The sequence below is a fragment of the Scyliorhinus canicula genome, chromosome 17, assembly GCF_902713615.1.
Source record: "Scyliorhinus canicula chromosome 17, sScyCan1.1, whole genome shotgun sequence".
In the NCBI taxonomy this organism is placed as follows: domain Eukaryota; kingdom Metazoa; phylum Chordata; class Chondrichthyes; order Carcharhiniformes; family Scyliorhinidae; genus Scyliorhinus; species Scyliorhinus canicula.
In genome coordinates, this window is record NC_052162.1 from 26681297 (window position 1) to 26696755 (window position 15459).

Below are 15459 nucleotides of genomic sequence, written 5' to 3' on the forward strand. Positions count from 1 at the left end.
GCGATTTATTCTGGTTAAGACAACTGACCCTTTAATCATTTAGTTCAACATTTGGTCTACAGCCTGTACCATCTAGACAAACCTCAATCAGACTATTTATCTTAACATAATAATAGTAAGATATTACAAGAGGGAAGAAAACACTTGTCGATACTGTGAATTAACTCTTCAAATTGTCATGATCTTTTGAGACAGAGCAGTCGAGACAAAAGTTTCTCTGCAGGCGGTGGGTGATTTTCGAAGTTCAAATAAACAATTTCACTTGACCACTATTATGCTTTACTGAAATACAAGTGATTATTATTCATAATCAGTTCTATTTTTGGTTCTACATCCTAATTTCAGTATCTCAAATAGTCATTTTGCCAATAAAATAGACTCAAGCTTTTCGTATCAGTTTGAAAAAGTTTTGATACCATTTAAGACTTTCTAAAACTAACTAAAGAATTGCAATGATGCCAAATTTAAAAATGCTGAAAACACTCAGATCCGGCAACATCTATGGATGTGGGCCTACCACAACATCCACCAAGTATAGACAACTGAAACAGGAGTCTGGTGATCTGCTGAATGTTTTCAACATTTTCTATTTTTGTTACGAACAAAAGTGACACAGGAATTTGTTACAGTTTAGCAGAATTAGATATAGAAATTAAAGATTTCATATCTAAACAGTTAAAGATGCGTGAAGATGATTCACTGCATTAAAATAATGTACTCCGTTCTGATTATTACACCAGTAATTATACCAAGAAACAATTGCATGCAATATCTTAGAGGTAAGTCTGATTGTTTAACACAAGTTTTCACCTGAAGACAAATAGTTGTTTTTCCTTTGTCTTACACTTTCTATATACTTACAGTGTATTAAAAGTGTGATGCGCAGGTTCTTCTGGTCTTTTGGAGCATACAGAATCCTGAGCTGTCCACCAGACTGAAGACTGAACTCTCACTTCATCAAGTCAACTAATCAGTTGCTTAGAACCCAATCCAAGGCATACACTGGGCAACAAACGTTAGCTGTCACTGTTCAGTCAGTTGAGCCAATCGCCTTCCACCATTTGGTTGCAGGTTCATGGAGAGCTTCAGGTGTGTGTTCAAGGCCTGCAATTCTGCACAAATTCTTTTTCGCAGCTTGCCTTAAAGGGTTTCCTTTCATCAAGTTCATTACACAAAAGTCGAATGTGCAAGATGATGGAATTGTTGCTCCCCTCCCCCTTTCAACTACATTACTTCAAAAATACACACTTTAACTCATTGATGAAGCAAGGGAACATTTCTTTCTACAAATCCTCAGAGGGCATCGGAGCTTGGTGGCCAAGTCCTGCATTCTTATTTACAACACAGGCCGAAACTGAAACCATTTTATGCAGGTACAACCTTAGGTTTGTAGAAGAAATTGGTGCAGGTCAGACTCAATGTTCAACCACCCATCCATCCTCAAAACAATAGTTTGAGAAACCAAAAGAAATTGATGCAATTTAAGCCTTAGATATACAATACATACAAAAATATTTAAGGATCACAAATGCAAAAGAAATTCACTTACATTACTTGACAATCATTTTATAAATACAGTTTAAATTTACAACTGCCTCTGGTGGAAAACTTGCATTCCATAAAATATTTGCAATGACAATTTCAGACTATTTTTAATTTCACTTCAAGGTGTTCTATATCTTAAAAATGTGCTGTAGCTTCTTGTGGTTACCACGGAACCACAATTTCACAAGATTATTCATCTTAAACTTATACAAAATACACAAGATTTGATATATTTGGTCTAACAAATACAAGCATTCAATTTACAAGTTAGCACATCCAATCTTCAAGCAACGCCATGTAAGACAACAGTCAGAGACACTCAGGCACAATAAAGTAGTCTGCACAAGGCAAGGCAAAGATTATGAACAAAAATATATGTCCCCACGAATGAAAATGGGAGCCAAATCATGGGCTGACGAACTCTGGCAATACATGTAATAGAAAATAATTTCTCTACTACATAATTCGTCAGTGCGCCACATCCTATGCACGCAACACTAAAGGCAATATGACAAACTGAAATCATAAGTGTTTTGCATTTTAAACTAGCTTATTTAATATAGCCAATTAAAAGAATATTCAACTCATTAAAAATACACAAGTTGCACATTTTCAGCAATGTATGTGACCTCAAATAGAGCTTGGAATTGACATTTTGCTTGACTCAAAAATAAAATATGATGCAGTGACTGGGTTTTTTTCTATGAATAAATGGTGTTCTTTTTCAAAACAAGTGGTCGTAATTAGAGCAAAATAGCTCTGCTCTATTCCAATAGTTCACTTGCAAATATAATTTCTGGAAATTTGGTACAGCATTATGAAGAATCCAAGTGTGAAATGTTTTGATTACTTAACCATTTAAATTCTACAGCTCTAGAAAGTTGCACTGAATACATTAAACCAAACTTCTTCATAAAGTTTTAGGCACATCTCAAAAATACATCTGAAATTAACAGTAAAAGGTGAACTGTATTGAAAAGACAAAATTCACAATCAACATGTAATCATATTCTGAATGAGGAAAAGCTGCTCATCCAAGGAAGAATTATTCTGTTCTAAGAACACTAGTCTAAATGTTAATTATTCTTAAAAGCTTGCCTTTGCTGTATTTTCTTGGATCTCAAAACATAGACCAAATAGAACATGCAGGAAGAGCAAACCGAAATGTTTGTTTTCCTATCTTTCAACCTTTCCATAAAATAGGATACGGTCCCTATTCCAACAGATGGAAGCATTTCTCCTTTAGAGGTTTCCCAGGGTGGAGACTGCTTGGTGGGTAAACACATCAGTTGATGTAATACTGAGTCATCCATATAGGCTAACATAACCAATTTTCAGTCTTTGGCAATAAGATGGTGCTGCGATTGAACTATGGAAATATTACAGCACTGCAGCATGTGAGCCATTCAGTTCAAATCCATGCTGGATTGTTTTCTCCAAATGCTTTAATGTGTAGCTTCATGTTCATTCCCAAATCCTTTACTATTCCTGCAACTTCCCCTTTCATAAGAATTTAAGGATTCAGTTTCACTAATGGTTTGTAGCAGAGAATTCAACATCTTAACACAGGAAAAATATTTGCTCGAATGCTACATTTGATTGTTTTTGTGACCATCTTGAATGGGCACGCTTGGAGTGTCCAATGAAAAAATTTATCTCAGTTCCAATGAAGTCAACTGAAGGTTGAGACTTATTTAATCTCTATTTTTTTTTAAAAAAGAGGATAATTTTATTTGCCATTCTTCAAACTTCTGGAAAATGTTCCGTACAGACTTATGGAGTCAGAGACTCTATTGCTTTCGCTAGCTACCTTGAGGATCCTTGGTGATTCGGTTACCTTAATGCTGACTAACCTCAAACATCATTTCAACAACAATGTATTTTTTTTTTTTTAAATTTAGATTAGCCAATTATTTTTTCCAATTAAGGGGCAATTTAGCGTGGCCAATCCACCTACTCTGCACATTTTTGGGTTGTGGGGGCGAAACCCACGCAGACACGGGGAGAACGTGCAAACTCCACACGGACAGTGACCCAGAGCCGGGATCGAACCTGGGACCTCAGCGCCGTGAGGCGGTTGTGCTAACCATTAGGCCACCGTGCTGCCCTAACAATGTATTTATATAGCACCGTAACATCGCAAGTGGAAACAGAAGCAAACTACTTATTTCACTCTCCCCCCACTAGCAATTAGTTTAATTGTAGCAGCCCTGCGTTTATTTTCACTGTCGCTTGATTAAAGTAGAGCCACTACAATTGGTCTCGACCCCTTGGGTTTGAAAATGGTTGAAGATGCCCAAAGTAAACCAGAATTCCTGTTCACATTTGCTAATCCATGACAGTTGCTGGAAAGTGAATATGTTAAAATCTCAAAATAGGATTATATTTGGCTGTAATGTCAAAGGTCCACTGCATGCATACACAATTTTTCTTTATTCATTCATGGGATGTGGGTGTCGCTGGCTGGGTCAGCATTAATTGTCCATTACCGAGGGCATTAAGAGTCAGCCACATTGCTGTGGGTCTGGAGTCCCATGTAGGCCAAACCGGGTAAGATGACAGATTTCCTTCCCAAAAGGACATTTGTGAACCAGGTGGTTTTTTGACAACCAACATTGGTTTTATGGTCATTCCAGGTTTTTCATTTAATTCAAATTCCACCATCTGCCTTGACAGGATTCAAACCCAGGTCCCCAGAGAACCCTGGGTTTCTGGATTACAAGTCCAGCGACAATACCACTACACCACTGCCTCCCCAATGAATTCCATAGTAGTTGAACTGTACCAATAATATACCCAGACTCTGTTTGGGCGGGGGAGGAACGGTAAGACGGTGAATGTTGCCCTCCCAGCTGTCATAGCAGGCCAAAGTTGTGCAAATGGTCATCACTTCAGATCATTCTTTCAGTCCTGTAAGGGAGATTTTACTCAACAACCCGAGCTGCTAAGATGGTGGCTTTGATGCAAGACCAGTCATTTAACATTGTACTTTTTGACCAACACAATGCTTTTGAGCATTGTGGGCATGAAGGGTCAGTTATAGGAGCACCATAAACAATTTTGCACATGAAGCCAAAACAATGTCCACTACCATCAAGTCCAAATGCATATTCAATGTTGTGCCTACATTTGAAGTTTAAAACCAGCAATGACTGAAGACCTCTGCTCTACCCCAAATCTAAAACTGCATTCATTGAAACAAAGACTTTTCAGTACCACTGACAAACAGCTTTTCACAGGTGATACTGGATAAACAAAAAGGTAATTATAATTATCATTGACAGAACAAACAAACCTGAAGAGGAGAAATAGAAATTATCTTCGTGAGCCATTGATTCTCTTACTACCCATAAAAAAGAATTACATTATTCTGCTGTACAACGATTTAATGAATCCGAAAAATGCACGTACAATAAGGCACGAGCTGGCTCAAATAAGTATATCCTGAACATTTCAGGGCCACACTGGTATCAATGCAATTGCCACTTCAAATTGTAAAAGGAAGAAATACTTTTAAACCCAAAATTGGAGACAAATCTGTCACTATTAGAGCAGTTAGAGCAATGAGAAAGTAACATTTTCAGACATTCAAGCAGTCGCAAAACCTGACTAACTGCAATATGAACTGTAATGGGCATTTGTTAAATGCATCCTCCATTTTCAAAGACTTTAAAGTGAGTTTAAGATAAATTTTGGGGGGGAAATAGAGTTTGTCCAATTCTAAAAACGGTGCTCAGTTGGTAGACAAGTTATATTTAATTTCCAAATAATCCATCCGATGGAAACATTAGTTTTCCTGTAGAAAAATAATTCCAAATCAAAAACTAGATACACACAATCCCGAAAACTGCTTTGTCTGTAGCACTGCAAAGGGGTCAGTAAAATAAAGCATTGAGTGGAGGAGGAAACTACTTGCACCCATTTTCCAGTTTGAAGTTAGCAAGAAACCTACTTCAAGTTATTTGTCCAAGTATAAACACTAACAGGAAATCAGCAACGGTAGGCAAAAGGATGCTGGCTCCAGAGGAAATCAGTTCACTAAGATAGCTGTTTTGATGTAACCTGGAATATTTTTAAATTCATTAGATATACTGTTACGATCAGGACTTCAAATGCATTTACAGACATGGTTATTGTTGCATATGGGTGACACAGCTGTGATTCAGCAGAATACTGGAAATTTTTTATAATAAGATATCCTAAAAAGTAGGTTTGTTCAACTATGCACAGCAGGACTGTGTTGCTTAAATTATTGATCCTATTTTCAAATGTTGAGACCACATTAAAAATGCTGTTCTCATTGACCTGATAGTTCACTTATCTAAAATGAAAGCTTCCAGGAACGTTTCTGCACCCTATGCACAATGAAAGGTCTAAAATACTGGGTGATTTTACGTTTTTTTAAACTGCCTTTGAAGGCAACCATCTTCAAGGTTTTCTAATGCAAGTAAAGGTCAGTGCAGATTTGATGAGCCAAATGAGCCTGCTCTGCTATTTAATAAGATCATGGCTGATTTGATTTCTCCCCATTCCCATCTATCCCCTTACTTATCAAGAATCCATCTATCTCTTTCTTTAAAATAAAGATTCTGCCCCCACCACCTTTTGAGGAAAAGTGTTCCACTTGAGGAGAATGGGATCAAAGGCTACGGGGAGATAGCAGGATTAGGCTATTGAGTTGGATGATCAGCCATGATCGTGATGAATGGCGGAACACGCTCGAAGGGCGAAAAGGCCTCCTCCTGCTCCTATCTTCTATGTATCTATGTAAAGGCTCACAATCAAAGAAACAATTGTCCTCAGTTTGGTCTTAATGTTGTTTTTTCAAGCTTGCAGCAGCATCCAGTAGTATACAATAGGCAAGTACTTCAGGACTAATGAAAAGTAAAAATTTACTTTGACATTTCAGTACATTACCTGCAATAGATTTCATTAAGCAATTCATGAAATTTATTCTAAGGCGAATGGTTACATCATCATTGAAACTTTCTCAATTTGCTGACAGCAACATTGAAGTGGTGGCTGGTAAGTCACAAATTAGGTTTACAGAATACACACTGTTCCCTTTCCAACATTTACACTTAGAAAGCATATCTCCAAATTAAATTTTCCTATTGAATTAAGATCTAGTTAAAAAAAATACTACCACTTAAGACCTCTAGTTGCACACGGCTGAGATTAGAGGTGTTCGCATAAGGCTGCCATAGTAGTGGGTGTGGGTAGAAGTAGAAAAAGTAATCCATCAGCATTTACTACATTATTGGTTGTTTTTGTTCCCAATTCCTGGTGGCTCTATTGAATTCAGTTTCACAACTTTGTGATGGTGAAATCTGAGACACCTCCATGTTGTTAGTTTAATACTATAATAATGACTAGCTTGCCATATCTCATCTAGCACAATCAATTCCACTACATCCAAATCAGCCACTGTCTCCAAGACTTAGCACTGTTGACAAAACACCAATGTTAGCCGATACATATTCTCCCCAATACCAACCATGCTACTATAAACTCCTGCATGCATATTTACAGATTCCATACCATGCAAGCTTTCATATCAAAACAAAGGAAGTCATACTGTGCAAGGTCCAGGGTAGGCTGATAAACATTACACTTGAAGAAAATAGGATCAGAACTCAGCCACTGCTGAAGAAAAACATACAAAGGAAAGTTTGCAGCATCCCAAATTTACTCCTACCTACTGGTTTAGGGTGGGGCAAGGAATGAGGGAGGAGGAGAAAAGCAAAAGTGCAGCAGGTGGAGAAAATAACACCACACGATAGAGAGGTGGCTCTTGATTTTCTGATTTTGCCCCTTGAGCTTACCAATCCTGTGTAACAATCGAGAAAGCTAGCGAGGGCAGGACAAGACACAACATTGAAGCCTATGCAATAAGAAGGGATTCTCTTCCCTCCTCTGGCCAATAAACAAGCTAGCACAATTGACACCATTGCACATGATTAATTTCTCACTCTGCCATCATCGCAAAGTACAATCCTATCCATACAAGTGGACAAAATACCCAATGGGCATATTCCAAAGGATGCAAATTGGCTTCAGACTGAGCTCAGGAAATACTAGAATCCTCTACCATTTTTGGAAGGCATAGTTCAGAGTCTGGCCACCTGCCCAACTCTAATAAAAATTAAATGAGTCATAAATTAACAGCCAGCTCTGCCATGGCTCACAATGCATTTTCATTTACTGCATGTAACCACCTATTTATTGATTACATATACAGACTCGTAAAAATATATACTTTTCCTTTGGGACTCATATGCATTACCACTGGGCTCAACAAATCCCCCCAAAAAATAGGGGTGGCTTTGTTGGTCCAAATTACGTTTAACTAAAATGTTCCACGGACAAAATATATTATAGATATTTTATAGAAATGTAGTTTTAATAAAGTGCATTGAGATAAGGGCATTTCCCTAAAGTCTTCACCCCAATTACCAACTTATACCTTGATTTTCATTCAAAACACTAACTCAACATTTACAAAACTGTTTAAAATATTTTTTTGAAACTTAAATTTAAAGTTCCCAATTCATTTTCTTTCCATTTAAGAGGCAATTTTGCGTGAGAAATTCACTTACCCTGCAGATCTTTGCATTATGGGGGTGAGACCCATGCAGACATTGGGAAAATGTGCAAACTCCACACGGACAGTAACCTGGGGCTGGGATCGAACTTGGGTCCTCGACGCTAAGAGGCAGCAGTGCTAACCACTGTGCCATCATGCTGTCCTTTCAAAACTGTTTCAATTTAACTGATGCTCATCAGAAAACACGAGTATCCACATGCCTTCAACCTTTTCCACATTATTCGGTGAGCAAAATTTTAAAACCCTAGCTCACAATCGAAAGTAATCAAGAATCTCTTTTCCTTTTTGTAAATAAACTTAGAGTACCCAATTTTTTTTTTCCCAATTAAGAGGCAATTTAGCATGGCCAATCCACCTAACCTGCACATCTTTTGGGTTGTGGGGGTGAAACCCATGCAGACACAGGGAGAACGTGCAAACTCCACACGGACAGTGACCCAGGGCTAAGATTCAAACCCAAGTCCTCAGCGCCGCAGACCCAGTGCTAACCACTGCGCCACCGTGCTGTCCTATCTCTTTTCCAATAATTAACTGAGTTGGCTGATTCTAAAAACAGTTATCTTTTGATTTGTAAGCACATTTAAAACTGAAAAACATGTGTAAATTAAATGTAGAATTGTCCTGTTGTGGCCTGCTAGTATTCTAGAGTGCAGTGTCATTATGAATAAACTTGACCAACTAACACTAGACATTTGACATCTTTAATTTGGTATATTCAAATTCCACAACATTTGGAATCATGTGCAGTTTGAAACAAAAATCTGGGACCAAGCATTTTCACAAAATTGTACTTACTGCATAACTTGTAAAAACGAAAATGTTTGAAACCATTTAAAAATCTTTTACAAAACAGAAACCGAGGCTCGTATTAAAATTATCTTAATAAAGCAGCAAAGGTTAGCACCAATGGATTTAACTGTTTAAAGTGTTTGTGGCTACACAAAAGTTTTTTCTGGTAAAGTCTCTGTAAAGTCCACACTGTAGAAATTATTACCTATTCTCAGGGTCATCGTCATAATCATCACTGGCACACTGGGGAGCATTTTTTGAATTGCCCTCTGCTTCATCACCTGCAATGATGAGACCAAATTTTAGTTTTTGAGTCCCTTCAAATTCAGTTAATTTAAGTTTTCATCAATGTAAATACCTCTAAGCAAGCATAATTAAATAGCCATGTAATCATTTTCATCATTTCTCCTGTCTTGACAAATCTTTTGTTACTTTCCTCCCCATACCAGACACTGCATTTGGTTCAACCTGTTACATTTCTAATTTTTTCCAGGTCTGATCAAAAATCATTCACCTGAAAAGGTAACCAACCCCCGTTTCTCTCTATACAGTTGCTTTGAGTATTTTCAGCATCTACTGCTTTCAGTTTACATTTATTTTTGCGATTAAAGGAAAAATGATTTTGCCAAAATGCTAGCTAAAATACATTTCTTAATAAATCTGTCAACCTTTACAAGTGAGTCCCATGGAACTTGCATCACTTCAGCATTCAGGTCATAAAGAACCACACCAAAATGGTTTTAATTGTGTGACATAAAGGTTACTGTTGAACAGGAAACTTTCTAGTGGAATAGTTCACAAACGACATGTTAAAATCCAATTAAGTGATTATATTAGTGAATGCGTTATGGACATTATTTTTTTAAATTAACGGGATCTGGGAGTTGTTGGCTGGGCCTACCTCGAATTGCCCTTGAATGGAGTGGCTTGTTAAGCCATTTCAGAGGACTCAATTTTAATAAACGTCAACCACATTGCTACATTAACTACATAAAATGACACTAGAACAACACCTCTAGTCATTTGAGGGATGACTTCTCGATAAAGAGGTTTCAGCCAGACATGTTTGAAACCAACAACAGAAGAGTTTAACAGATTAGTTGGCTACTCAGTGGTAGAGACAGATATTGAAAAAAAATGGTCAAAAAGGTCATATCTCCGAAATGTAATTAAAATTTTTCAAAGTAGTCTCCAAGGTGGTGATGAGGGAAGCCCAGTAAACACCATGAACCTTTTGATGAGATCCTGTACTTCTTTACAAGATGGAAGCCTTTGGTAGTCATATTGGTAATCATATTGCACGAGACTAAAAACTGGGTGAAAAACTGTAGACAAAAAAAATATTGCAATAGATTTGGTTGCTTGGAGACCAAACTCAAGTGGTGTCCCTCAGGGGTCCACGCTGGGTGCATTGTTCTTCACTATTAGCAGCTAGATGTAGATGTTGGGTGTATAATCTGCAAGTTTGTAGATGATACCAAAATCTGCGTACATAGATAACTTCAGGCAGATCTTGATATGTTGGGAGACTGCACTCAATGAGTAAATTATATTTAATTTGTAAGACGTGCCACATTACGCACATGGGTAGGGTTAAACTTTTATCTAGTGTTGTGAATTTCCACCTTTAGATCAGAAATATAATCACGTCCAACATGTTACGTCAAAGATTTAATGCAGGTGAGGTCAATTATTTGGATTGAGCTATACTAATGCAAAGACATAGTGTACAGTTCATAAGAGGCATGATCTGATTATTAAGACGGATGTTTAATAAAGCTCAAATATTAAAACATAAAATGCTCTGAAAACAGAAGATGAAAGGAATGCAAGAATACCACAACAGAAGGGCACCCACCTGATGATTGGCAAAAGCCTGATCCTGTAGCAAGCACGATGTTTTCCGTGATAGGCCGAATCTTTTGTTCATCGCTGCTGCCTTCTTCAGGCATGTCCTGCTTGTCCCCTTGTTCAGCTGTTTCATCTTCATCTGACGAAGAGGAGGAGCTTTGCTTTTTTTCCACAGCTCGTTTCTTCCGTTTTTTTGCTGCCTTTTCCTCAGCAGAATTTGTGGTAACTTTCTCGTCTTTGGATGAATAATCCCCATCTTTCTCAGTTGTCTGTTTTTTTGATTTCTTCGAAGATGATTTTTTAGCTGTACTAATTTTACCCAAGTTCTTCATTTCCTTTTCTAAATCAGAATCATAGTTGGAAGAGTCAGAACAATGTTGTCTTTTTTTCTTAGCCATATTAATCCTTTTACTGGTTCTTTTTCTCTCCTTTCCACCAAAATCTGAGCTAGAGGACGAGCATTTCCGTTTCCGTTTAAGACTAGTAGCCTGAGGCATTCGCTTTCTCAGACCAAACAGACTTGTCCTTTTAATAACTTTTTGGGATGTATCACTATCTTTGTTATCCACATCTGATGAACTTTCACACTTGACAGCTGCCTTTTTCAGTACCTCAGGGATTTCATCAGAGTCAGATGTAGATTGCACATCAGCTTGATGTGGTACATCGGACTTTTCAGGATCAGATTCTTGCATCTCAGACTTGAGATCTTTGCTGACCTTTGATCGGCCAGCCTTTACTTTTCCTGATAAGTCACCCTTGTCTTTGCCTTTAGAGTCCCTTTCTGATCTCCTACGTCTTTTGCCACCACCAGCACTATCTGTGTCTTCTTCAGAGTTCACAATTCCTGCCCCACCAGGGCGCCTCAGTGGTGTCGTTTTTATGCGCGGCGATCGTCTGGTATCAGTGTCTTCGGACAGAACTGATGCGTCATTCACAGGTTCATTTTCAAGATCTTCTTCAATGTCTTCAGATTTTTTCTTCTTTTTCTTTGAAGTTTTTACACTGCCTCTTTGAGCTCTTTCCACTGTTTTTTTGCCTTTAATGGAATCTTCTGCAGCACTGGCACCTTTCCCATCCTCTGCATCATCATGGATAGCATCTCCAAGCCCAACATCATCACCATCATCACTTCCAACCCCAGCATTGTCATCAGCACTTCCAACCTCATCATTGTCCGCATCAGATTCCACTGCATGCCCTTTGTTTCCATCGCTCATATTATTCACTGCTTCACCAGCATCGCTCCCATTAGCCACTGCCTCAGCAGCGTCGCTCTCACTGTTGACATCTTCAGCAGCAATATCATCCATCGCTGCAGCATCTGGTTTATTCTTCGATAGTTTTTTCCTACACGCAGCTTGTGCAGTTTTCTTAGATTTCTTAAGTGAAACCGGGGTCAATTTTTTCAATGGGGCACACTTTGTCTGAGATTTAACACTGGAATCAGATTCGACCTCTGAGGATTTTGCAGAATTATTCTGACTTTCAGCAGGCGCCTTAGCTGATGGAGTATCTAACAGTGTGCTGTTACTTGCAGAATTATCCACTGTAATTAGATCTGGTAACAATGAGTCAGTTACCCCAAACAAACCTTCAGGCAACGAGGAAACAGATCCCATATCCAAAGCTTCATCTAAACTGTTAAGCAATGTTGCTTCTGCCATCTCAGATTCTAGTTCAAGGCCTGTATTTTCACTATTAGCAGCAGTTTCATTTTTGACCAACAAATCATCATTTGATGTACAATCAGTTTCAGCTTTGAGCATTTTTGAATCCAGTACTAATGGATCAGTCTGTTCGACTGACATGATTTCTTGTTCTTCAACAGTCCTGTCCGGTTCACTTGAAACTGCCATTTCTTTTTGATCAGATTCATCTTCAGCTGCAATCGAGTTTTCTGCAATTGTCTCATCACGTAATAAATAATTCTCATTGTTAGTAGAATCCAGTACCTCAGATTTGTTAACACACTCTTGAAGCGATTCAGTATGTTTCTTCTTTTGTTCCATTTCCAAGTCCTGAATCTCTTTATCAACAATTTCTTCCAATGCAAGATGGACTTTCTTTAGATCTCCAAGGACAGACTTAAAAGCTTTCAACTGTCTCATGTTTACATTAAACTCCGACTCATTCAAATCTTGTTTCAGAAAATTAACAAAACTAATATTCAAGTTGGCCGTTGTATCAATTAGTTTGCGAGCCTTCTTCAGAATTTCTTTCGGCACTTTTAATGCCTTATAAGAATACACAATGTTTCCCGAGCCTGGGGAAAGAGCCATTAATGAACCTGTATCTTTATCCTGTCCGTTGCAATCTTTATTGGAAATTCTTTGAGTATTTTTATACTCATGGTCCATAGACTTGTCACTGTCATGAGGACCTGGGGATTTGCATTTATCACTGTCCAATTTAAATTTATCAAAGTCTCTCCTCTTTCTGTTTTGTTGCCACAGCTGATCGAGACATTCAAATACACTGTCACATGCAGTGACCAAATCCAGTAAAGGTTCTGGATTACATACATAGCAGTACCACTTTTTGTTTTCATCCATAATATTGGATAGCTCCTTCCTACCCAGGTTTCGCAATATGCAGCTTTTGCAAAATGCATTGTGACAAAAATCACAACAAATTAGATTTCCACCTTCAGCACACCACCTGCAATATAAAACAACAAATATGAAGATTAGATTTTTTTTTAAAAACGAGCTGCACATCAGAAAAGTAATGATCATGATCCTTGCTGGAGATTAGGAACATATCCACATGCACCGAGTTGGAACTGAATTCCCATTAAACATAGTATTCTCTCTCCAGGCATAAACTGCTGGTTCCAAACATGAGGCACTAAGATAGTCATCGCAGCATAGAGGTCCCCACAGGCCGGCATTATCATATCTTTGAGATAACTCAAGACATCCACAGCCTTAAACGCAATAGAGTTTCACTTTGGATGAAATTGTCAATTCTGGCACTAATTGCACCCCCTCTACAAAGTGATCACCGCATCAGAAATTTAAGTGGCAACTCAAAAGTTTGGTTAACACAGCTAAACATGGGTGCATCGTGAAAAAAATAAACATTTTTAATTTCTATGAATAACACATTCCTAAAATATTGCCCCTTTTCATTCAATGACATGGCCATCACTGAAGCCCCCAATCAATATCCTAGGGGATTACCATTGACCAGAAACTCAACAGGACTAGCCATATTGCAGTGTTAATGAAAGCCTACTTGTGACACTAATAACAAAGATTATTATAAATACTGTGGCCACAAGAACAGGTCAGAGGCTAGAACAAAGAAGAAAAGTACAGCACAGGGACAGGCCCAGCGGGCCCTCCAAGCCTGTGCCAATCATGATGCCCTAACTAAAAACAAAACCTTCTGCCCTTACTCAGTCCATATCCCTCTATTTCCTCCCTATTCATGTACCCATCCAGATGCTTCTTAAATGTTGCTGATGTGCCTGCCTCCACCACATCCTCTGGCAGCGCGTTCCAGGTGCCCACTACTTGGTGTGAAAAAGTACCCCACACATCTCCCTTAAACATTCCCCTCACGTTGAACCTGTGTTCCCTTGATACTTTCACCCTTGGAAAAAGCCTTTGATTATCCACTCTGTTTATGCCTGTCATAATTTTGTAGATCTCTATCAGGTCTCAGCCTCCGTCTTTCCAGTGAAAACAACCCTAGTTTATTCAATCTCTCCTCCTAGCCAACACCCTTGAGACCAGGTAACATCCTGGTAAACCTTTTGCACTCTCCAGACTTCCACCAGGCTAGAAAGCCTGCAGTGAGTAACTCCCCACACAACTCCCCAAAGCCTGCCTATCATGTACAGGCACAAGTCAGGGTATGATGGAAACTCTCCCCTCATCTGGATGAGTGAAGTGCCAATAACACAAGAAACCTGACACCATCCAGACAAAAGCAGCTGGTTTCATTGACATTCTTTGCCCAAACATTCATTCCCTCCCTCACCGACACATAGTAGCAGCAGTGTGCACCATCTACAAAATGCACTGCAAGAACTCACCAAGGCTCTTTCGAAAACACCTGCCAGACCCACAATTATAGCATCTAGAAGGAAAAGGCAGCAGACATACGGAAACATCACCAAGAGCAAGTTCCCCTCCAAGTCACTCACCATCTTGAAATATATATAATATATATATATATATATATATATATATATATCTGTTCCTTCACTGTAACTGTGTCAAAATCCTGGAATCTCTTGCTAACAACACTATGGGTGTATGTACACCACAAGGATTGTAGCAATTCAATAGGCAACTCACCACCACCATTTCAAGGGCAATTCGGGATGGGCAACAAAACCCACATCCCTCGAATGAATAAAAAAATCTAAACTAATTTCTAGTTATATTACAGTACGTTAGTCAGATTCTCTGTAAATTACAAAAATCACATTTCAAACCTCTTAATAAAACTTACCCAAGTATCTTCACACCCAAAAGAACCAGCTTAACTTAAAGCCCGCAAACGTACAATTAGTGCAAATTACCAAATGGTGATAAATTCACCCTGGAGGCCTTACTGTAATTTTATTTTTAACACTAGTACCGGTTGCAATGAACATAAATTGCTTTCAAATTCTGTTAACAAGTGTGCCATTTACTTGGATTTCAGCCAAA

At 38.4% G+C, this 15459-nt stretch overlaps 1 protein-coding gene across 8 annotated transcripts in view; it reads right to left on the reverse strand.

The window, feature by feature from the left end:
• Positions 1-15459, reverse strand: part of atrx (ATRX chromatin remodeler) — a 244313-nt gene that overhangs the window by 146943 nt on the left and 81911 nt on the right. For all 8 annotated transcript variants that reach the window (XM_038774481.1, XM_038774479.1, XM_038774480.1 and 5 more), the window contains 2 exons: positions 10800-13453; positions 9147-9222 (listed from right to left, as the gene is read on the reverse strand). In XM_038774481.1, the coding sequence (XP_038630409.1) occupies positions 9147-9222; positions 10800-13453 (2730 nt within the window). The remainder of the gene's footprint in view (positions 1-9146; positions 9223-10799; positions 13454-15459) is intronic.